This window comes from Atractosteus spatula, chromosome 23, assembly GCF_055471065.1.
Source record: "Atractosteus spatula isolate fAtrSpa1 chromosome 23, fAtrSpa1.hap1, whole genome shotgun sequence".
Taxonomy (NCBI): Eukaryota; Metazoa; Chordata; class Actinopteri; order Semionotiformes; family Lepisosteidae; genus Atractosteus; species Atractosteus spatula.
The window spans coordinates 16,171,053-16,193,677 of NC_142728.1; the positions used below are offsets into that span (position 1 = coordinate 16,171,053).

The 22,625-nt window shown below is 48.1% G+C and overlaps 1 protein-coding gene across 1 annotated transcript in view; it reads left to right on the plus strand.

Annotated features, from left to right (window-relative positions):
* The first annotated feature begins 3,766 nt into the window (after window positions 1-3,766).
* LOC148816291 (uncharacterized) overlaps window positions 3,767-22,625 on the plus strand; it is a 63,374-nt gene continuing 44,515 nt past the window's right edge. Inside the window, exons 1-7 of the mRNA XM_088940423.1 lie at window positions 3,767-3,830; window positions 4,053-4,200; window positions 4,350-4,508; window positions 4,771-4,966; window positions 7,183-7,323; window positions 7,860-7,940; window positions 18,251-19,021. Of these exons, the coding sequence (XP_088796549.1) occupies window positions 3,767-3,830; window positions 4,053-4,200; window positions 4,350-4,508; window positions 4,771-4,966; window positions 7,183-7,323; window positions 7,860-7,940; window positions 18,251-19,021 (1,560 nt within the window). The remainder of the gene's footprint in view (window positions 3,831-4,052; window positions 4,201-4,349; window positions 4,509-4,770; window positions 4,967-7,182; window positions 7,324-7,859; window positions 7,941-18,250; window positions 19,022-22,625) is intronic.

Consider the following 22,625-nt stretch of genomic DNA (forward strand, 5'->3'; position numbering starts at 1 on the left):
GTGTGCCGACGTGAGCTGGGACACAGGAGGGACTGTCCAGGGCTCCCTCTCAAACTGGAGGGTCCTGGCTGTGGACAGCGGAGCTGCTGAAGGGCCGTGGGACCAGATTGACCAATTGGGCGTCACTGCTGTTCAGGCAAAAGGCCCAGTCAGTGTTTGGTAGGCGCCGTTCACTCGTGGTAGGGAAAAAACCTATCTTTAGTAAACCCAGTCAGAACAAATTAATTATGTCTTTGAGGGATTATTAGATGCTTATGGGGGAAAAAAAAACCTTCACAGTCCTAATGGCTGTTTCCCCCTGGGTTTCTCGTTGCGTAGAATTCATTTCAGCTGCTGTCGCTCTGCCCATTAAAACATTTCCCCTGATGTGGATAATGGACTGCAGATCCAGTGCTTTCAGATGACAATTAAAATAAAATAATCGACTCCCTGGATGGTTTCTAAATAGTACGGCTGTGCTCGTTATAATGCGAGCCCCTTTTGGTCCTGTGGTCTGAGTTTTTCTCCCAGTGCGTGGCGGCAGAAGGACTATTTTTTGTAGCCCCTGGAAATAATGGAAGCCAGCACAGCAGAGCTGCTGCTTCTTCCCCTAGTTCTTTCTAACTTGGCCGCTTCCTTCGCTCTCAGCAGACGAGATGAGGACTGCCGCCCTGAGCTCGGCCGAATGTCGCCTTGGCGTGAAAGCGAGAAAGCGTTTCATCTGTGTGGCGTTGGTCACCGAGGGAGGGTCGGTTCATGTGGCATTAAGCAATATTTCTGTGCATTGCGGTAATTCAAAGGATGGGCTGGAGAATTTGGAGAACTTATTCCCAGCTTGGGGATTCCTGACCGTTCCTTGACGAAGGTGTTTTGGGTGCTCTGTAGGAATTCTTGGCACTGCTCTGGCGCTGTTAGGGTGGTCTCAGGAAGCAGTTATTAGAGCACAGAGTTCTGATGCTTGCTTAGCCCACTGCTGGGATGCTTCCTGTCCCCATCTAGATCTGCAGTGGATCTTTCCGACGAACATTTTCTGGGATTTACCCAGCCATGTGTGTCTTGCTGATTCTTTTTGGTACAGGAGTATCTTATCGGTAGTACACACACTGCACTTAACGTTTTGTCCAGGCATCTTTACACAGAGGGTTGTGGGAGTCTGGAACACGTTACTTAACTATGTTGTTGAAGCCGATACCCTGACTACTATCAAGAAGATCTTCAGAGCAATTAGCAACCTAACAAACTGAATGACCTCTTCTTATTCACAGCCTTTCTTATATATTTTTTTACTTGTTGATCCTCTCTTTACTTTTAATCAAATTGCAATGTAAACTTCAAACGAGGTCAAGTTGATCCTTTTCTGTTACAGTTCCTGTTGCTAGTCATCCATTTCAGGCTGGGCTTTCCCAGAACACAGGACGTCGGAGAAGTAGATATACAGTGCTGGACTGCCAAATCCAAGGCAAGTGGACACTCGCTGATCAGACCCTGCTTGTCACTCTGCAGTGGGGTCGTAGGTCAAGCTGCTGGAACCGTTGGCGATATAGGAGAAATTCTGCTGCTGTGGCTCAACCAGTCTGCTCTGGAAGACTTGGCAGTGTGAAGGTTTAAAAGAAACAAAACTCTTCACTGCCCTGCTGCATATATAAATGCATAATTGCAGTTATTATGTCATCTGTTTCTATAGTTTAGTCTCCAGTAGAATTCATCGAAGGCAAATTGGAGTCTAATTTGGTGAAAAGAGCAACAGCAATCAGACTGTAGAGACTGTGGTTTATGTTAATCGCCTCCACCCATCCGCCTAGAGAACTGACCTGTCATACAGGGACTGTCAGCAGAGTCATTTTCTTCGTGGTCCCTTGATGTCAAGTCTGACAGCCGGCAGGTGGGCTCAGCGGCTCGATCTCTGTACCGGCTGCCTGGCTCGAGCCTCAGCTTCGACCTGCCGAACGGGCCTGGAGCTGCAATTATACTGCCCTTCCTCACTCGCTCGTCGCGTCCTCAAGGAGCGAATATTCCTCGGAGCCCATTACTGGCAAAAACTAACAAAATGCAAGTTGAATTGAGGTACTTATTTTTTTTTTTAAAAAGTTCTCTTGGGAAGGAATGCCAAGCACATTTTATGAAGGCCCCTCTTCTGTGCAGGAGAAGGCATGCCAAAGTACACCTAGCCGGGATCGTGGCAGTTCTCCAAGGCAGGGGGGAAACATGACATTCTGCTGCGTCTCGTTATGCCCAAGCGCTGTGGAGTGAAGCGATCAAGAAACTTGTCTGCATGCTGCCTGACTTGCCACAACATTTGTACCCCTAAAAGCACAGTGCCTCTCTCTCAGTTTTGCAGCATGAGGTCAACTCATGCTTTTTTTTTTAATCCAGCTTCAGTTGTTCGGCAGGTCCTGTCTCAAGTGTTTTCAGAGGGTGAAGATTCAAAACTGGCTGAAGGCAGGGAACCTGACATCCTCTTTGTACACCAGAGCGTGCTGACATTGCACACACAGCCTCTGAGACAAGTGTCAGTACTAGAACTACAGCTCCCTGAAAACTGCAACTGGACGCTCTTTGCTTTTTAGGCTTGGCCTGGTGGTCCTGTGACCAAGGATAAATTCTTTGTTACCAGGTGGGTCCCAGCTGAGGCCCAGGCCATTCTCTCTGAGTCAAAAGAAAGGTACTGAATGAGAAGAGGCCATTTGGGTCATGTAGCTCATTTGGTAGTTAGCAGCTCATAGGGGATCTCGTCCAGATGTTTCTTGAAAAGAAGCTCATAGGGGATCTCGTCCAGATGTTTCTTGAAAAGAAGACAGGCTATCGGCTTTAACACCATGGCTGGGAGTGGGATTGCATCCAATCCAGATGAGACCAGGAGACCACCTGTGACCAGGCAGAAGTGTGAGGTTGGAGGGGGTACAGGGGGATTGTCTCAGGTGGGTGTGTGCCTCTGCTTTAGCTAAACAGGGGTCTCCTTCATGCCTTGCAGCAGTATCTTTCAGATTTGTTATAGATTAGGACTTCATCTATTCACCAAGAGCTCCTCCAACAATTGACAATGAAGCTGGGGACTCCCTTGCATCAGACAGATTGTGTGAGAATGCATGTTAACCTGCATCAGTTTGAATTCAGTATAAAGCTACATCTTTGACAGTATGTTTACCATAAACCTTAATATTCAATCAGCTATTATCGCCTGTATTGGTGTAAAAACAAAAGGCCGTGCCTTGACAGTCTGGTGCAGAAATCGTCTCAGTGTTCTGAGAAATCCTCCAGGAGGGAGGCCCTGCGGCTGCTCTCCTCTTCCTCGCCCTACTCTCCTGCGTCCCAGTGGCTAGTCGTGGGACACATCGGGGGCCGGGGGCTGGCGTAATTGCTCAACGGGGAATCCAGTGTTGGTCAGGCAGATGGTAAGAATTAATAATAACGATCAATCATTTTGCTGGCCTCTCCTGAGCGCCTAGTGGAGACTGGGTGGAGGACGGCCAGTGAATGGAGTATCTGCAAACGCCAGTTTGACGCCTCATCTGAAGGACGGAGCCGGTGGGGGGGAGTCACTGTGACTGTCAGCTGTGCCTCAGAAACACCCACATAATGTCCAGACGTCTGGCCAGAACAGCCACCCACCCTGTGCGGCACATTGTCCGTCCATGTTTGAAGGAGGTCCGAAATGAGTGTAGCTGCTGGGCCCTTTGTTCAGGGTGAGTAATTGGCCTGCAGGGGAGGATAGGAGTGGGAGAGGCAGCTGTTCTGTCACCGCTGTACTTACCTGGACCTCAGCAGGGCCCCTCCGGCATGGACCAGCATGGACACTGCTCACAGACTAGATTTGGACGCCAGAGCGTTCTGGTTACTTAAACCTCCGTGCCGTAACCATGTTCTCACTTAAGTGCCGTGGAGAAGTGTGCCCTTCCTGCAAGCTGCAGGCCACAGTCTTCCAAAATTAACAAGAACTGGTGTGAATCGGGGTGAAGTTCTGTTTGCATCTCCTTTCATTATTGGGCGAGACCCATTTAAGCCTTTAATTCGATCAGCCTGGGCCCTGAGCTGAGCTTCTCTGTTGCAGCCAACTGTTTTGCTCCTCTCTGCAGAGGAAGTGGATTTGCTGGAGCAGATTTCCTCCCAGGCTGTGAACAACAGTGATGTGTCCCTGGCTGAGGATGGACAGAAGTGCCCGGTGCTGCACATCGGACAGTACGCCACCCTTAGCCTGCCCACGCACCACGCTTTCGGACCAAGGTGAATTTTCCTCTTTGTGCCACCCCCTCCCCCTGTCTACTCATGCTTTCCTTCTCTGGTCTTCTTTACGGTCTTTAATGCACTGATCCAGTCGTTCAGCTGTCTTCGAGGTTCAAGGTTGTGAGCTGGTTTCCTGCCTGTGTGTCCAGCTTCGCGGATGAGTTCAGCGTGCTGCTGGAACTGAGGAGCGCCCTGCGGGAGGACACCAGTGTCCTGACCCTGCTCGACCACCGCGGCCACATCCTGCTGCAGATCAGACTGAACCCCTACACTCTGACCTTCGTCACCACCAGCAGGCGGGACTACGAGTGAGTTCCCAACAGCCCTCCAGCAGGGATTTTTATGGGCAGTTTATAGTGTTAAGTTTTTGAAGTCTTGTGCTGAAATCAAAAGATGTTAAACGATGTGACATCACGGTATTCTTCCCTCTGAAAATAAAATATCCAAATTTCCACTCTGATAGACTTGAAACATTCAGGAAGACGGAGGCCAGATAATTAGTCGCTACTGTGGTCCTGGAGCCTGTCCACAGCTCTGTCTTCCCCGTCTCAACCTCTCCCTCCTCTCCAGGTTCCCCGTGGGTGTGCTGGTGGACGGGGAGTGGCACCGCGTGGCCCTGGGCGTGTCGGCGCGGCGCCTGGAGCTGTTCGTGGACTGTGCCCTGGTGGAGGGCGTGGCCTGGAAGAACTACTTCGGCATGGGCATCACCACCGACGGGCTGCTGATGGTCGGGGGGATCGTCGAGACCTTCGAGACGCCCTTTGAGGTGAGAGCCCTGGGAAAACTCCCAGAGAAGCACAAAGAAGATGCTGAACGCTGCTGGTTTGGATAATACAGTATATGCGCAGAAACCTCCTTACAGAGTGCAGCCTGAGGCAAGGCTTTGCTGTATTGCTGATAGAAATTGTCCACACGCTGCACTGAAACTCTGGTCACATCTATCTGGTGAGCTACACTGCCAGCGTGATCTTAGAGCGTAATGCAGTCAAGCGTGCTCCCTGCAGATCATAAACTTGAATGCCTCCAAAACATGGTCCCTTAGAACTGTTTCTGCTTCAAAGGGCAGGAAGGATCATGTAGTTTCTTTACCACTCGATGGCAGCAAAGACAAATAAATCCCAGTATGAAATAGTCGTCGTGCTCATGGCCCACATGGCCGACAGCATGGGCACCGGTCGGATTTAACCCAGTAGATATTGAGCTGTGGTTGGTGAGATACGCCAACGAAATTACATCAAATACATAATTTAACAGTAAAAAGTATGTCATGTCAGGATTCTAGGAAACAGAAAAGCTGTGTCCTAGATTTTATGATTATCCATTTGTATTTTGGAATAAAGTGGCTGATAATTTTTTATTGTCTAGGGTCTAAACTCCTGCCACAAAATGTCTTTTTCCGTCCACGCATCCTGGTCTCAATTTCTTGGCCGTGCAGCTTGCAGGGCTGTACAGCACGCACTTTCTATGTGTCCTTAATCCCAGCCTGTAAATCAAAGGGTGATAAATATTTCACCCTGTCGTGAGCTACCTTGAGCATCTTGCAGCTCAGACTTCAGATCTGATCTCTGATGAACTCCAGAGCTCCTCCGGCCCCCAGTGGCGCAGGAGTGCCAGCAGACACGGCGCAGGCGTGCAGCCTGTGTGCCCCGTCTGCTCCCCCTCTCACACTGACCCCCGTCACGCGGTGCAGGACAGCTGGGATTAGCACACCGTAAAACGTCAAAAGCCGCGATGGGACAGCTGGCAGCGATGATCTCTGGAAATTGCCGTGCAAACTGTGGGAACATGATGTCGATTTTTTTTTTTTTTCCCCACATTCCGAGTGTTTTTGAGCTCCGGACTGGTGCTGAAAGGTTTGTGATGGGTGTTCGGGGGGGGCAGAGACAGCTGCGCGCCGTGAGAAGAGGAAGAAGCAGAATGAGAAACGTGTAAACGCGTCTCGGGCGAACTTTCCTGCTGGCGTGGAAACATCGTGTCCCAGCGGTATGTGTCAAGGTGGCGCCGGGACTCAAGAATGGGCTCTTGGGCTGCTTCCTCTCTGAAGGGCGAATTTGTTCAGAGAGTAGAAGCTGCTGAATCCATGGCCCCAGTGGCCTGAGACAGCAGGCCCTGCCTCCTGGTGCCAAAGGAGTGACGGAGGAAACTGCACAAACCTGTCATCCGTTCCTGCAGCGTCCCCTCAGTCCTGCCCCGGCACCACAGCCGCCAGCAAAGGTGGCAGAAAGGCTGCTGGATGTTTAAAAATGTCGGGTGCACGAGGCGTGATGAAGGAAGGGGTACTCGTTCGACCTCTTTGTTTCACTGCGAGGATCCCATCGAAGATCTCGGCAGCTTGCTTAGACGCCAGTCAGACGGTGCTGCTTGCTCCTCCCAAGCAACATGGGGCGAAGAAGAGATCCAGGTGGGAAGATGCGATCACTGGTCACCTGCCGTGCCGTCCTGGCTCGCTCGGGGAAGCTATGTAGTCACCGTGCAAGATGATACGCTGGATGAGATCACTGGATCAATTACAACTACTAGCAGCCAACCAGCAAGCTACAGTATATGTTTTATTTTAAATTGTAACTTGTCTTGGTGTCTTCTTAGACACTTAGTGACGCAATTTGAATGGAAAATTATTTAATGAAAAGTCATTACTCATTGATGGGTTAGGGTTCTCCGTGATTCTACAGGCCTGCAGGATTCAGCATCATTACTTTACAGGTAGGATGGCAAATTTGCTTTTGGCATATTGAAGCTGCATACGTTCACGCTAGTCAGAGTCTGTAGTCCCTGCTAAGTGACCTTAGAAAGTTTTTCTCAGGAACTTTTTTTTTTTTCCGTTTGACCATGATAGTACCATAGTTCTACCGTGATTTTACTACTCGAATCAGCCATGGTTCCCTGCGGTTTGCACCAGTCCCTTATCGTGCCTTCCTGGGGCCCGTGTGCTTGCCATGCTGCACCCCACCCTGGTCAGCACAGCTTCCGTTCTTCTCCCAGGGGTCTTTGCGGCAGATGACCTTTGTGATGGGCAACCCAGATGCTGCCAGAGAGCACTGCGCCCTCTACCTCCCCATCTGTGGGGGGGTGTCTCCCAAGCCCCCTCGCTCCCCCAGGATCCCCGACGCGCGCGGGCAGGAGGTAAGCGCCACATTAATAATAATGATGATGATGATGATTATGATTCTTTATACTTACATAGCGCTTTTCTGGACACTCCACTCAAAGTGCTTCACAGGTAATGAGGACGCCGCTCCACCAGCACCAGTGTGCAGCCCCCACACCAGCTATCGGCTATCATGAGAGCAGAGTGATGGAGCCAGTTCAGAGATGGGGGTTATTAGGAGGCCATGATGGGTAAAGGCCAGGGGGAAATTTGGCCAGGACACCGGGGTAACACCCCTACTCTTTTCGAGAAACGCCCTGGGATTTTTAATGACCACAGAGAGTCAGGACCTCGGTTTTAAGTCTCATCCAAAGGAAGGCACCTTATTTTATAGAGGCTGGTTATATTGCCCTGCAACTGGCAACCCACTAAAGCTAAGCACATTACATTAGCATTAAGTTGCTATAGCAACTTTCAAAACCAGTTTCAAGTGTTTTTTAATGCACTGCTGATAATGTTTTGATTGATTACCTTATTTTTTCCCCCATTTTTTATTTGTCTGTTTGTGCAGGATCCGGTGCTGTCCTCTAACCATCTTGAAGACTTGTTGGAGAATTCTGAAAGCTCCACTGACACTGAGGGTCTGTTCATAGTAAGTAGAACAAAAGAACAAAACAAAATCTTTATCACAGCACACAGGTGCATTTGCCAAGATGTGCAGCTGTAAAATTTTAATGTCTAGACACATACAATTTTAATTTCGCAAAGATTATTCCACCTAAGCATGACCTTGACCTGTCTGCCTTCCCAGATAACTTTTTCAATAAGCTGCTTGTTCCTACCCGCCTCCCAGCCATGTCTCACAGCACGACAGTGGGTTTGCACAAAGAGGAAAACAGCTCTTCAGGGGTCAAAGGCATAAAAAAAGTTAGAAAACATGGGAAAATTGAAACACCGATGTGGCTTTAAACGGATGTATTGCTGACCCTAACTGCTTCCTCATTTGTCCCAATAAAGCCGTTATTTCATTTCCTAATGGGGAGAAGACCTATAATTAATTATCACCGTGGGATCACAGTAGGAGCAGTTTTTGAGCTAAGCACAACAGTGACCGGCGCCTGGCTGAGAAAGAAAAGTGTTTCACTGATGGGGCAGGGTGAGGGAAGACAGTGTTTCACTCCTTTCACACTCCACCGCACGGGCGGGGCCCCACCCCTCACACTGGGTCGGGTAGAACTTGGTTCTGATTCTTTGAAGGGGGTTGGCCAGCGTCTGCAAAGGCGCCTCGGGAGCTCTGTGGCCCAGGTGTCGCAGGCCGCGTTTCCGGCCACGGTGTCCGGGAATGTCCACAGACCCGGGATCAGATCCTCGGGATCACAGGGGATCAGCCGCCCAGGTCTCTCCCCGCTTGCTGGCAAACGGCACCTCGCACGAGCTGTGGGGCGCCGTCTTGCATGCAGTAGTTTCGGCAAGTGCAGGAACTTCGGTTTCCCGACTGACAACGGCTGGCTCTGTGGTGGGGGCTGTGGGGAAGCACAAGTACATGGGGGGGTCGCTCCCAGAGAGAAGACTTTTGAAACAGCTGGGGTTCCAAAAATGGGTGGGTCTAAGGCTTACAAGGCTTGCAGTTCTCTGGGTTCTGTGTTTTTCCTCTTGTTGTTGTTCTGTTCCAGCAAACGTAGTGCATTACAAGTAAGCAGCCTTGCTGCAGAGACATTCTGGCTTTTGCACAAAGACCAGCTGAAAACCAAGTGGAAAAAATATCAATTTGGAGGATGTTAGCCATTCCCTTTCCTGTTTTTTTTTTAAAGTATTTCTTCAAGAATGCCAGTGTCCAATGTGGTACACTTTTATGAACTCAAACATAGAATAATAAATCAGGTCGCTCAGTCTGCAGTTCAGCATTGCCATTTGTTATCATTAATGCCTGCCCCCTTGGGGATGTCGGACAGTGGAAACGTTTCCAGACCTCCACTGGGGTTACTGTCTGCCTGCAGTTAAGCTCTCCACCAGAAGCACGCAGCTGGGGGCTTGAGTTCCCCAGTCTGAACAAATGTGGCCCAAGCCGGCCATCAGGCCACGCTTCAGAAACCTTGAGTACATGTTTGTTGTTTTACAAACCTCGGGCTCTGTTTTTGTACTCTCAACAGCACAATCTGTCAGTGTTTTCAGTAGTGCAGGGATGTTCTTTTTTTGACTTAATGATTTTAAATGGTATTTTGTACTCCTGATGGACTCGGACAGAACTTGTCAGGTTAACATGCAGGGCAATGTGAATGTTTGCTTAGCTGCAGATTCTGATCTAGCCAGGGTTTTGTTTCTTGTTGTGGCACAGAACCTGGCTTAGACTTAACAATACGAGTGGCCACAATCACCAGTAATCCTGCTTGCCCAGGGGCTGATGGGGACTGTGCCAGCTGACGTGTGACTCAGACAGCTGCTGGGAGGTGATGGTCACTGCACAGTCCAGCCGGATGTGAGAAGCAGCATTGTTAGCCGACTGTTCCTTGGCCAGTCTTTGTAGGAGCCGGATGTGGTCACGTCCACGGAATGTGATTTACATAGTGATCACTAGTTTGAAACCAGCCTGTTACTCGGAAGAGTTCCCTGGGGTGAACAGGCAAAGTCTTTCTGCAGTTTTGCCATGATTTGTCATGCCTGTGCCATGGCGCTGACGTTGCTTTGCCACAGTGATCCACGGTTCAGCCCCTGGTCTGCGATACCTTTCTGTGCTTCTGCTACAGTGCGTGCTGCAGGCTTTCAGAAAGGATGGCTTTTAGTCCTTTTGGGTGTGTTCCTGATGTTGATGTTGTAAAACCAACATTTAATTAAAGTGCCTGTAACATTTCTTTAAATGTAAATTATGCATAATGTATTTTTGTTTATGTAAAATGCAATACGAATACGAGTAAACATCAACGTTTAAATATGCAGATTTCAGCTGCCGCCTAACTGCCATGTGCTTCTTTAAAAAGAATGAGGCTTTCCATTGTGGCAGACGAAATCTATTTTCATTCAGAAAGCACTTCCTGCTATTCCTGTCTTTTGAGTGAGGAGGAGCAGGAGCGTAATACTGCAGAATGAACTGGTCATCAAACCACCTAAGTTCTGCTTGCAGAGATGTAAGATTTCATCTTCCCACTTTCTTTTAATGCTGCAATTGATAGCTGTCTGTCGCTATACACTGCAGCTTCTATGTCCCTTCGTTAATTAGGAGGGTAGCTAACAGTCCCAATATTTCATTCAGTCAGGACTCTACCATTCCTTTTAAAGCCTATAGTGCTCTCATTACAGGACACATGCGGCACATCTACTGTATGTTTAAATCTAGGACTCAGGAGTGTTCTGTACGTAGTAGAAAATAGTAGAGCTTTTAACATGAATGATGAGGTGCTAGTGTATTAGGGAAAAAACTCTTGACTTGGCATGTGGTTAATGTGCATCTCAGGTCAGAGGTCAAGGTTGAAAATGTCAGCCAGAGAGTTTTGCTAAAGCTGCAGACTCTTTTCATTTGAAATTGTTCTAACAGACTGATGAATATAGACACTGTACAGTTATTTTTCAGGCTAGTTCAGGGTTCAGATGTGCTCACAGATTTTCATTTTTTTCCACTCTGACAGTATGCAAAATCTCTCGTTGAGAAAATAACCATGTGGCTCTGTCACTAGGACATCCAAAGCCTATCCAGGGTGACTCTGAATTATGTTTAAGATTTTGATTTAAAAACACTTTTTAAAACCACTTAAAAGTAAGTGCGTTTCGGTTCAGATGTGCTCTGCCAGGGAGCAGGAAGTGTTGGAACATGCAAGATGTCAGCCCTGGGCCCCTGGATCTGCTTGAAGCACCGACAGAAAGGTCATGGGCAGTGGTGAGAGCGAGGCCTTTTCACTCTGCCGTGCTAATTGACTGATAATTGTGTTAATTGACCCTCTCCAGGGTTCTCCCTGGGTGCATTGTTAAGAGCAAGAGGGTGGCGATCCGTAGTGCAGGACTGAGCTGGGATTTCAAGCGGCCTCATTCCTGCAGCCGCTCCATGAGCTGTGAGGTAGGATACAGGGGTTAGAGCTGTGTGCCAGCTGCAAAACACAAGCAGAGGTTAATTCCATGCGGAAAAGTAGAGGGTAAAAGAGCAGTGTTTCAATGGAGCCTCTTCAGATGTGTCATACTGTGATTCTATGCCAAAAGGTGTTAAGAATATAACAGTGAGTACTAAACCCAAGAGCATTAATAACACTTTTGTTGCCTTAGTATATGTTCTTGTATCACTGTCATATAGCCCCAGGAGTTACATTTCTGCCTTTTTTCCATGCCTCTGGGACTCTGAATGCACTGCAAATCAATTTATAATACTGACCTTTGTATAATAGTGTCTTTTTTTTACTGGAGCAACACGATTTTTTGAAGACTGGGCATTTTTTGGCTCAGTAATTTTGGATAAGTGTGCGTCTCCAGCTGAGATCTCATTTGGGTCCTGTCAAGGGCAGCTGGTAAAGACCAGAGGTTAAGGGTCACAGCCAGACGCAGGTGTAGCAACTAATTGATTTAGTATCAGCAAATTGAAGCCTTCCAGGAAGATTGCTGTAAAAAAACAAATTGTATACCTGGGAAAATAGCTTTCAAGAATTGTTCACTGAGCCCACATAGTGTCTGTTTTATCTGCACAGGTTGGGCAATGTACAGGCTTGTTGTTATGTCAGCAATCAGTGGCATCTTGATGCAAGTGGTACATAATGCAAGGATGGGAAATCTCTCAATTTCAGTTGTCTTTACTTTCACCTGGTTTGGTTTTTAATTGTGATAGTGAGAGTGTTTTTAGAAGTCCAAGAGGGAAAATGACAGTAAATTATCGCAATGGTACGTGTGGGGGTCATGGCAATTTTAGTTACAGTGCTTTTAGCTGGGAGGTGGTGCAGTTGGAATTATTTACTGTTTCTGGTTTTCAGAACTTGCTTTTCTGAGAGCTCATGTGACACATAGACTGCTCTCCGCACCCTCAGGGCTCTTATACAAGTTACAGCAGAACACTGTGTCACACTGCAGCAACCAGGGCTGAGTCAGGCTGCAGCTTACAGAGTGGGGAGAGAGAGGCTGGAGGCCAAGAGCTTCGGCCAAGGAGTACAGCTCTCAAAGAAGGGAGTACACAAAATACTGTCTGGCCATAGTCGTCACCTCCCATGTAGAGAAAGACCGTTAGAAACCAATAAAGAAGAGAAGGAATATTCATCTCGGTGCCACCGCGAGAAGTATGAAACCTAGCAATACAGTATGTAAATTATTTTGATGCAGTGCAGAAAGGGACAGTGCTTTCTTCTAATAAAGAACAGTTTTTGAGGCCAGGTCTGTTTTAAGCAAATTTAATTACCGATCGTAAATGAGAGTTGCGCTGGGCATCGGAAGTTGTGATGTTGCTGCCTCGTGTCCTCTGGATGTTTGTGCCTGTCATTAATGCCTGTGACCTGAAGAGGTCAAACTTATAATTATGCATCCACAGGCTGTAATTTACTGGAACCCACCAGAGCTATATAAGTAAGATCGTCTGCAAAGGGAAAAGAGAAGAGACAAATGTTGCTGTGTCAGTAAATTAACCTTTTTTTTTTTACACTCTGACTTAACATTCTAATTTTACAGAATTGGAAACATGGAAAGTCTGTCTAATGGGAAACATGTTTGAAGTATTGTGAAGGTCATATTGCCGTGCATGATTGTAATAATTTTGTGGGAGGACAAGATCTGGAACCCATTAGCCTGTGTGGATCCCAGCGAGTAGGAAGTTTATTTGCAAACTTCTCTGTAATAGGTGGTGCCGCTTTACACTACTGGGCTGGCTGGAAGGCTTGAATTTGGAACAGTGATGCTGTGGTTTTTAAGTATTATCCAAACATTAACTAATCCTTCCTGTTCTATTAGAAGACTGTGCATTTTTGGATGCTATTCTGCCGCTGTGTGGCGAATTAATTTTTCTAGAAAACAGAGTTCTGTTCCTTCTGAATGCTGCCATTAAAAGATATGAGAATGAGAAGACTCCAATTTTTTTTTTTTAAACACTACGTTTTTCTCCGGCTACGGCTTCAATCCCTGGCCCTTGGCTGGGATTTATATAGGCCGCAACATTTCTTTTTGTCATGGTGTGGTCTCCGCCGACTGGGTGTAAATGTTAGTTTATTCCTGCACTGAGTGTAGCCAAGCCAAGCCTATCCCAGCATACCGCAGTCTCATAGGCTGCGTTCTCCACTTTAGCCTTGGTTATGAGGTGATGTCACAGCAAGGATCTGGCCCTGCACACAGTGAAACTTCTGAACACATTCCCAGAGGAAAATAGTTCTGTTCTCCTAAATGCGTGGATTTCCCTTAATGGATGGAGGGCATGGATTGCAGAAAATCTAACAGCCTTCCAGCAGGTCTCGGATTGAGCAGCGTTTCTGAAAAACAATAGGGGAGGCTTCAGGGGGCGGAGGATGGGTCACATGGTGTGAAACCGGCTGCAGGGCAGCTGCCCTGCCCCGTGCCGCTGTCCGTGGGGGTGCACGGGGGGTGTTGCCAGCAGGGCAGGGCCGTGTGTGTCTGGGAGGTGGGCAGGACTAGGGGGCGCGGCCGAGCCCAGGAGGGTGTGCCCCACGCTGTGGGAGAGAGAGAGGGAGGGAGGGAGCGGATTCTCAGACAGCGCAGTCCCCGTCTGTCTCCCGCAGCCATGAGGAGCCCCGCTCAGCCACTCGGCTGCCTGCTGCTGTGCCTGCTGTGCCTCCGCGCGCTGGGACAGGTAGGGCCGGCCTCCGCCTGCTGTCTGCCTGCTCGCGCTCTCCCAGGGCGCTGGCTCTGCCGCGAAGCGGGGGAGCCCCTCGCTGCACCTGTGCCCACAGTTAGACCAATTCCACTGTCTTCGTTTTTCGCAACTTGCGCCTCATTCTTTTCAAACGTGTCCACAGAGAAATGTTGTTTTGGTTCCATACTGTATTCCGCACTGAGGAACTGTGTGTACTATTTTCAGTGCTCTTGGGATTTTGTTTTCTTCTCTTGCTCTTATTGTGACTCTGATTCAGCAGATTACACCATAGTGTAGGACAGTACACCCTTGGAAGGTTAGTTTCTTTTGATTCTAGTTTGTGGCTATGTTATGCATTTTACCTTTTATGACTCCTGTACTAGTTTTTATGATGTAGAATGTTTCAATCTCCTGACCTAAAGGTCTGTGATGATGTACTGTACAGTTTACGTACATGTACGCGTGTTCGTGTTTAATGCAGGCTTGTTTTTCCAAGCATGATTTCATTCAGCGCTGGTTACTGTTGAAGAATATCAACAGGTGCTGTGTTGCTATAATCACTTGACAGAGTGTTCTTTCCCATTTCTGTCAAGACATACAAATCTACAGTAGGCATGTTTGGATCATTCACTCTGTTTCTATAATTAAGGTTATGTTTTATTGTTGAGACGCATGAAGTGCTAAAAGGGTTGTGTACCCGTTTTTTTATACAGGATGTTTTCTATAATCATTCTTTAATTATGCGTTTTTTTGGAATGTCATGCGTGTAAATTTTAAGTGCACCACTAAGGGGCATGCATCTTGCAAAACAAAAGGGTACATGCTTGTCCTTACAAAGGACCGGACAGTTTGATGTACCTGGGTAATTCTCTCATTTCATGCAAATTTTGTTTTCATCCCTTTGTGTATTCACATTCATTTAGACAGGAAAACGTATATACGTATATATAACGTATATAAAATCAGAATTCTGTTCTGTTGTCAGAATTCCTTTTCTCATTGTATGAAGGGCTTTGCCATAGGTTTTATAGTGTTCCCCATGTTGTGTCAGAGATCGCAAAGTGAGCAAACACCTGAGAAAGGTTGATGACTGGTGCTATAGCATTACAGCCTATTATGAGAAAATTGCTGACTCCTCCAGTGTAGTGTGCTCACAGCCTTCCTGTCTTCCTGTGACACAGCAGACAGGGCTGTCTGAGACCCCCGTTCTCAAGGATGCTAATGGGCAACCAAGTACAGTAAGGCCAAGTACTGCAAGGCTGGAGGGTCCTGTCCTTAGACTCTGGCTTGGTGTAAAAACAGAACAGTGGCTGTTTCATTTCTGTATTCTGTATTTTGGGCATTTTTTGGTGAAAAATGAATGCAAGTCTTTTTCCACCACCCTTCCTTTCTTTTCTAAAGCTGCGGTTTGTCTACTGTGTGCGCAGCCACTGACAGGCTGAACCCCTGCATTCTGACGTATGTTTGTCCAGCTGCCCGAACAGAAACACCGTCAGCTAAGATTACAGTCATACCTGGGTGTTTCCTGTGATTTATAGAGCTTGCCATTTCTTCAAGTCAGGTCGGCCCACTCAGTACAGACAGTGCCCTGCCTGTGGTGTGCTTCTGAGCTTTTCGACGTGGTGCTCAACCGTGGATCAGAGACGTTTGGATATCGGCGTCTACTTTTTATCTCTTTAGGTAGAGGAGAGAAGCCTAATGAAGCCATATGAGTGGGGTGTGCAGCATTGCTGTGCACTGGCTGCCAAGGAACCAGTAGAGGTTAATTCCGCTCTGATTGGAGCCAGCCTGCTTGCACACCTGAACAAGCCCTGCGGAGCCGACAAAACATCTTTCTCCCGTTTTTCAGTGTAGAATTATCCTCCTCTTGTTCCTAATGAGCAGCTGGTTCTCTGATGTCAGCAGAACCACTTAAGCCAGGCTGTGTTGCTTAAGTCACTCCTGACCCCCCTCCCCATGCCCAAAGCAAGCAGAGTGCCAGCGGTTTTAGAGAAGAGACTGAGCCACAGGCCCCGGCCTGCCGGGGTCCCCCCACCCCTCTCCTCCAGGCCCGCCGGTGCGCCCTCGGCCTTTGTTCCCCCGACATTCCACTGCCGGCGCCTGCGCTTCTGATGCTGTCGGCAAGGCCCCGGGCGTGGCGAGACCGAGTCGGGCTCCAGTCTCTGTTCCCGTGCTTTCCGGAGCCTCGTCAACCTGAGTCGAGGACATGAAACAGGTGTTGGAATATATTACATCATGTTCCGGGAGGCGTGACAGATGTAGCAGACATACATGGAGTAGCCGGTAACAGTTGTTGCATTTCGAACGGCGCAGTGCGTTATTCACGCTGCCGGTACAGGTGCTGAGAGACGCGTTTCCCCGTTTTTCAGTAAAGCCGGAGCATTTTCGAAGTGTCGGAAATCCAGGATCCCTTGTTGTACAGGCTGCTGGGGTTAAAGAGATGCACATGATTCTGCACAAGGTGCTTCTGCAGGTGCTCTTCGTGCAGGATCAGGGTGTCCCCCTCGAACACCCCGCAGCGGAGACGGAGCATGGCCTTGCAGTTCTCGGCCAAATACGTCTTCTGCTCCTCTTAAGGCAGGTTGTCCCATTACTCTTGTAGCAAAAGCCTGTTTTCTGTTGCTTCTTTGGCACTTGCAGATGTTGCTGACATGTTGTCTTTGTAGACATTTGTTCCCTGTGGCCCCGGGAAAGCAGTACAGAAGGATTTTGAAACTCTTTGTTCAGTCACTCTTTGTTCAGTTCAGTTTCTTAATCAGTGTCAGCTAAATAAAGTCAAAATTCTGTTCTCACCCATTCTGTACTCAAAGTAAAGCTTTTTAAAAAGTTTAATATTTCATTCATCTGCTTTGTCAGACATCTTTTTCCGACACACTTAATACTTCTCTATTATAGCACCTCCAGGGCACATTGTTTAGGGATGACGTACTGTATTTGAGTATTGTTCATCTTAGGATGGAAATAAAACACTTGATCTGAGTTCAGGCATCTTTTAAAAGGGCTGGACTGTTGCAATAAACTGCTATTCTCAGCTTAACTCCAACACAAAATGCAAAGTCAGGACTTAGAGGGGCTCTTAAGAGGAGACCTTTGGCTTAAGTAAACTGCTGTTACAGTTTATAAAAGGTAAATGACAGGGTTGTCTGGAGGACTACTTCAAGACCAGTAAGCTAGAAAGACCGCATTTCTTCCTTTTGTTTGTAACATTTCTTACAGGCATATGTTCTTTGTTCTGGATCAAGTATCCAGTGTGCTTGGGACAGGCTCACCACGAGCAAAACTGCTGCTCTGAGCAGAGAATGACCCATTGTCAGCCGCTCGCGAGGTCGACGTGGGGGGGTTTAGCAGTGCATGACTGTTCCAGCACGGCCGCCACCTGACTGTAGTTACACTTTCTAAATGCAATTAACTCTTTGATGTACGGAGGAATCGCCCAAAGAGGTGGATATAAATCACTCTCCCCTCCGGGTGTTTCTTCCCTGTCAATACCGCTGCCTTAAATCCCAGAGCCCCCCACGGCTAGTGTCTGGCTATTAGTCGAATGCATTAGTCTCTTTGCAGTCTTGCGGTCTCTTTCTGTTACTGGACTGGTTTTCACATGCCTACACACATCCTTTTACGGCTCCCTGCAGTGCCCCATTAAAGCTATCAATAAGAATTTACAGCACTGCCCCATCCACGCTTAGCTTACTTTTCCATTAGCCAAAACACATGCTGGACTAAAGGAAGGCTTGGCATCTTTTTTTTTTTCCTCTTTATCTCTTTCTACAGTGGCCCCTATAATGTGAGAAATGGCAGGCGAGGCGCTCGTGTTCTGCTTCAAATGCACTTTTCCCAAGCACAGGAAACTAGTGAGAGATGGAGATCAGCGAGGAAGCCAGATCCACAAATATATGGCTTTGAAATTGCTTTACAGCTGTATACACGTTTGATGAGGGGGCCGCTCGTGAGAGATTAGGGCATTAGTTTGTTAACAAAAGAACAGAAAATACATAATTCATTGTTCGGGCAGCCAGTTTTTGCTCCATTTTGCATGCTGCGGTGCTATAAGGGGTATTGTTAAAAGTGGAATTTACGAAGAATAATAGTCTTACATTTGTAGATTCAGATAGTAAAATCTGTGATGCGGAGGATAGGAATTAATTCCTGTTTTGCACTTGTTCATTGCTTTGCTCTGACTGGCTCTCTGTCGCCTCCTACAGGATTTCGCTGCTCAGACGCCGATGCCGCCTAGGGTGGCTCACCCCCGCGGAGACGGCACTTCGCCCTCGGGCCCGGGAAGACCACCCTCTGTCATCCGAGGCGATGTTTTCCTCATCGAGGAGCATGACCCGGTGAACGGGACGCTGGGCGAGAGCTCCCGTGCAGGGCAGCCCCCGGGCCGCACCTCGGACAGAGCGGCGAACAGGGAGGTGGACCGGCCGGACCCTGCCCCCTCCTCCCCGCCCCCGCACCGCCGGGGGCCACCGAAGGGGCCCCGTGGTGGCACCTCGAGAGCTGGCAAACCGGACTCGGCGTCCAAAACCCCCGAGGAGAACGTCACCACAGACAAGCGGAAGGGGCACAGCGGGTCGAGGGCTCTGGGCCCGTTCCCAGGGAAGCCGTCGGATGACATCATCGACCTGGACTCCTCCTCCTCCTCCGTCTTGCTCAAGAAGCCCTCCCTGCGAAAGCCCCCCCCGCACGGCTCCCAGCCCCCCCACCCCGGCTCCAAGGTGCTGATGGAGGAGGAGCTCCTGCTCCTGACCCCCGCGCCTCCCAGGGCTGGCGGCAGGCAGGGGCCGGGCGGTGGTCCAGGGAACAGCAGTGACCACAGCGGGCGCGGTCAGCACGGCAGTGGCAAGGGTGGGAGCACGCTGACCGGCCCCGCCACGCGCAGGTACAAAGAGGGCACGGTGGTGCAGGCGTCCGACGGCAGGGCGTACCGACTCAAGAAAGGCCCCCCGGGGCCACCTGGACCCCCGGGGAAGAAAGTGAGTAGTCTTGGGCTTCTCTCCTTGGGTGGGCCGCCCGGTGGCAGAGAACTGTGAAGAGGGCTGAAAGTGTGAGCAGGACGGGGGCTCGTCGGCGAGAAGCACGTCTGTGGTGCCTCAGGCAGCCCGATGGTCTTGCTCAGTATCTGCTGGCACACCGGCTCTAGCTGTCTGCCTCCGGTGGGCAAACTCGGGCCTCGCTGCAGGAGCAAAGGGAGGTAGACTCCTGCAGTCAAGTCCCTTAGCGTCTTGCGTGTTCGGTCTTGACTGGGAAGGTATCCAATAGGAACGCGAACCTTGTGAGAAGTTGAGGTTGGTCACCTGCCAACCTTGGTGGACCGGATGGCCTGCTCTCGTCTGGGACTTGGCCTGCTGTTCTTCACCCCTGCGGCTTCGTGTCGCATCTCGCCCCTTGCTTCCCCCCTGCCCCCGAATGCTCTCTCACACACGCTCTTCCACTCTGGGCGGACTGTAACTGCCGGACCTGGTCTTCAATTAGGTCATTGCTCAAGTACTTAGTTAAGGATGGGTCGTTTCAGCAAAATGTGATGCATTTTAAAAAACGTACTGAAACTAGTTGCTCCCAAGATCCACTGTGCAAAGGTGTCATTCATGACCCCTTATGGTATGAATATACAATAAGAAAGGTTACAAAAGAGAAGAGGCCACTCTCCCCATTTGGTTTGTTTGGTAGCTTGTGTGTAACTGAACTCGGAGTCTCATCCAGCTCTTTCTTGAAAGAAGCCAGTCCATCGGCTTCAACAGCATGGCAGGGCAGCTTGTCCCAAGCTCCCACCGCCCTCTGGCGAGAGCTGTGCATAGCCTGACCCCGTGCTCTGCATCTAGTCAAAGCATCATCACTCTGGCGCTGTCAGCCCTTTCTTTGAAAAGCATGTCCAGAGGTTGATTTTTAACAGCGAGTCTGTAGCATAGATTGATGTTTGGAAACCTGTTCGGTCTCAAAGTAGATTCCATCTGGATAGGATATGTGCGTGCTGGTGCTGTAAAAGATTGCGAGCCATCTTTAGAGATTTATTTTCTTGTTTGGAGCACGCAGTGGGATAGCTTTGTGGTCATGAATAAAATGTTGGAGCAGGCTTAATTATCTAACCCCCATAAATCCTTGCCTTTGTTGTTGACCTGACTATTTTTTCCAGTGTGGAAAAATGCAGTTGAAACCACAAATGTTCAAATGTCTTCAGATTTGCGTTTTGCCCTTTGTTGTATAGTCATTGCTTCTTAAGTTTAATATATTATATGTACTCCAGTCATCAATACACCCTTGGTGATCAGCTAGTTACAGTGTCTGGATAAATGCGTAGAAAGGCTTTAGTGGAAAATGGAATTAAAAAAAATAAGAGCAACCCCGTATTTAGACAATGCCTTGAAACCTATTTTTGGTTTATGGTTCATTATAAATAACTCAAACAGTATTGAGGGATATTCCACAGTGACTATTCCTGAGCACTTGACTGGGCAAAGTGAGAAAATCATTTTATACTCAAACACTTCTCTGCCCGGCAACCTGAATTCCTGCATGAGAAACCGCAGTGAATCTGTTTTCCTGTCCGATGAGCTTTGTTCATAGGAAATTACTCAGGAGGTTGTCATTGATTATCTGCACATCATCATTCAGGAAGAACATTGGACTCCAGTATATCTGCCAGAATCGTTTGTCAGACTCCCAGGGTGCATTGTCTGTCAACTCCACCTCCTGCTCAACAAGGTTTTGATTCACCCAGTGGGTTGTAAACCATTTAAATAAATAAATGAAAGGGTATATGGGTTTTCAAAGTGGCAGTGGTTTGGTTGCCACATTCCTCTTGAGCATTTTCTCAGGACTGTTTTTTTCGGAATTTCTCCTTCAGCGATGCCTGTCAGATAAAGCACACGCGTTGTTCGTCGTGTGTTAACTGCCTGGCGAGATTGCGTGCTTTTTTACTTGAGGCTCTTTTCTGCTCAATTTGCTGTACAGCCAACTCTCTAATGCCAATCTGAAATCAAGTTTCTGCCTGATTTACATGCTTTCCCTGCGCTACGTGTGTAGGGTGTGTACTAAATGCTTTAATCCTGTAGGTGTTTGCACGTTACACATTACTGATTACATTACAACACTGTTCAAAATGCACAGTGAAAACTTCAAGACATGAATGATAAAATCTCATGGCTCATTATCCTTCGGTATAAAAGTACATGACCTGCAGCTGGTTGAAACAGACAGTGGATCATCTTGCAGTGAACTCAAGCCCAGACTGCTGGACTGTCCTGGTCAGAGGTGCTGCCTACAAGAGAGTGGCCATGTTACCACCTGGCTGAGCAGTAATGGCGAAGATATTGGACTGGGCTCTGCAGAAGAGATCTCCCAAGTGCTTTTGTAGCTTTTCTTAAGTTTAAATAGTTGTAGTGCCAGCACATACTGTATCTTAGCTTACATACAGTATAGGCTCGGGTAATAATAGGCTTAGCTGACTTGTCATTTAACTTTGACAGGAAAATAAGAGCTGATGCAGTAAATCCCTCTAGAAAGTAAGAGGTTCTATCAAATATCTCGCATTCAGTCTGTCTCTGTACATTTTAGGGAAAGCAGTGGCTTTAGGGAACAGCTCTTGAGATCCTCTGTGGTGTTTTAACATGCCAAGACATGGCAGTGACAAGCGGCATTGTTTGTAGACAGCTCAGTGACTGAGAGCAGTTCAGAAAGGGATTATTCACTTTTCAAGTCACCAGGAACCTATGAGCAAGTACTTTTTTTGCAGTATGATTGTTTGCTCCCAGAATATAAATTCTTTCATCGTCACTGTCCAAAATTGTTTTCTGGAGGCTACGATTTTATAATTGAGGTTCCAAGCTCTAAAACAAGGTAAAAATAAGGATTAGGCATACCTGTCAAAGACTCCTTCTGGTTCTTATTTGACAGTTGTGTGTTTGCCTTATGAATTAAAAAATAAAATGTAATGAAACTGAAATGTGGCTTAGTCACTAAGATCTACAGTATCGGTCTTGTGTGCTAAATGAAACAGTACAGAATGGCCTGGGACAGCCTTACTAGTCACAGATGGAACTGCGGAGGGCCGAGGTTAGGTGTGTGGTCTTGTTAAACTGCTTATTAGAGACAGATTTATTTGGCTTGTTTTGTTGACCTGCTCGTGGGCTCGTTGTGAGGAGTGGGAACTCCGACCTGATTTAGCGATCATGTAATCGCTTCCTCGGCCCTGAAAGTTTCTCTGGGAACAGAACCAGCCTGTTGCTGCTGCTGCTCCATGTGGATTTATTTTCCACATGCTTTCACCTGCCACCTCCCCCTGCTGTTCGAATGCCCTTGACCGCTCCAGGCTGATAGACGACCGTAGATGTGAGGCACATCCCTTATGGAACTGGAACATGTCCCCTGTTTTCAGACATTTGTTTTTATGTGTAAAATTGAGCTACAAATAGGTTTTTCCTCCTGAAATTACTTTTTTGGTTTCTGAGGACTGGTGATTTAGTATCTAAGCCATCACCATCTGCCGGACATATTGTAGAGATTAATAAGATTAATAAGAGGAGAAACTGTTTTTTTTTTCTCCTGCCTCAGTAATAATGTGAAGCAGCAGTTCCCTTGCTT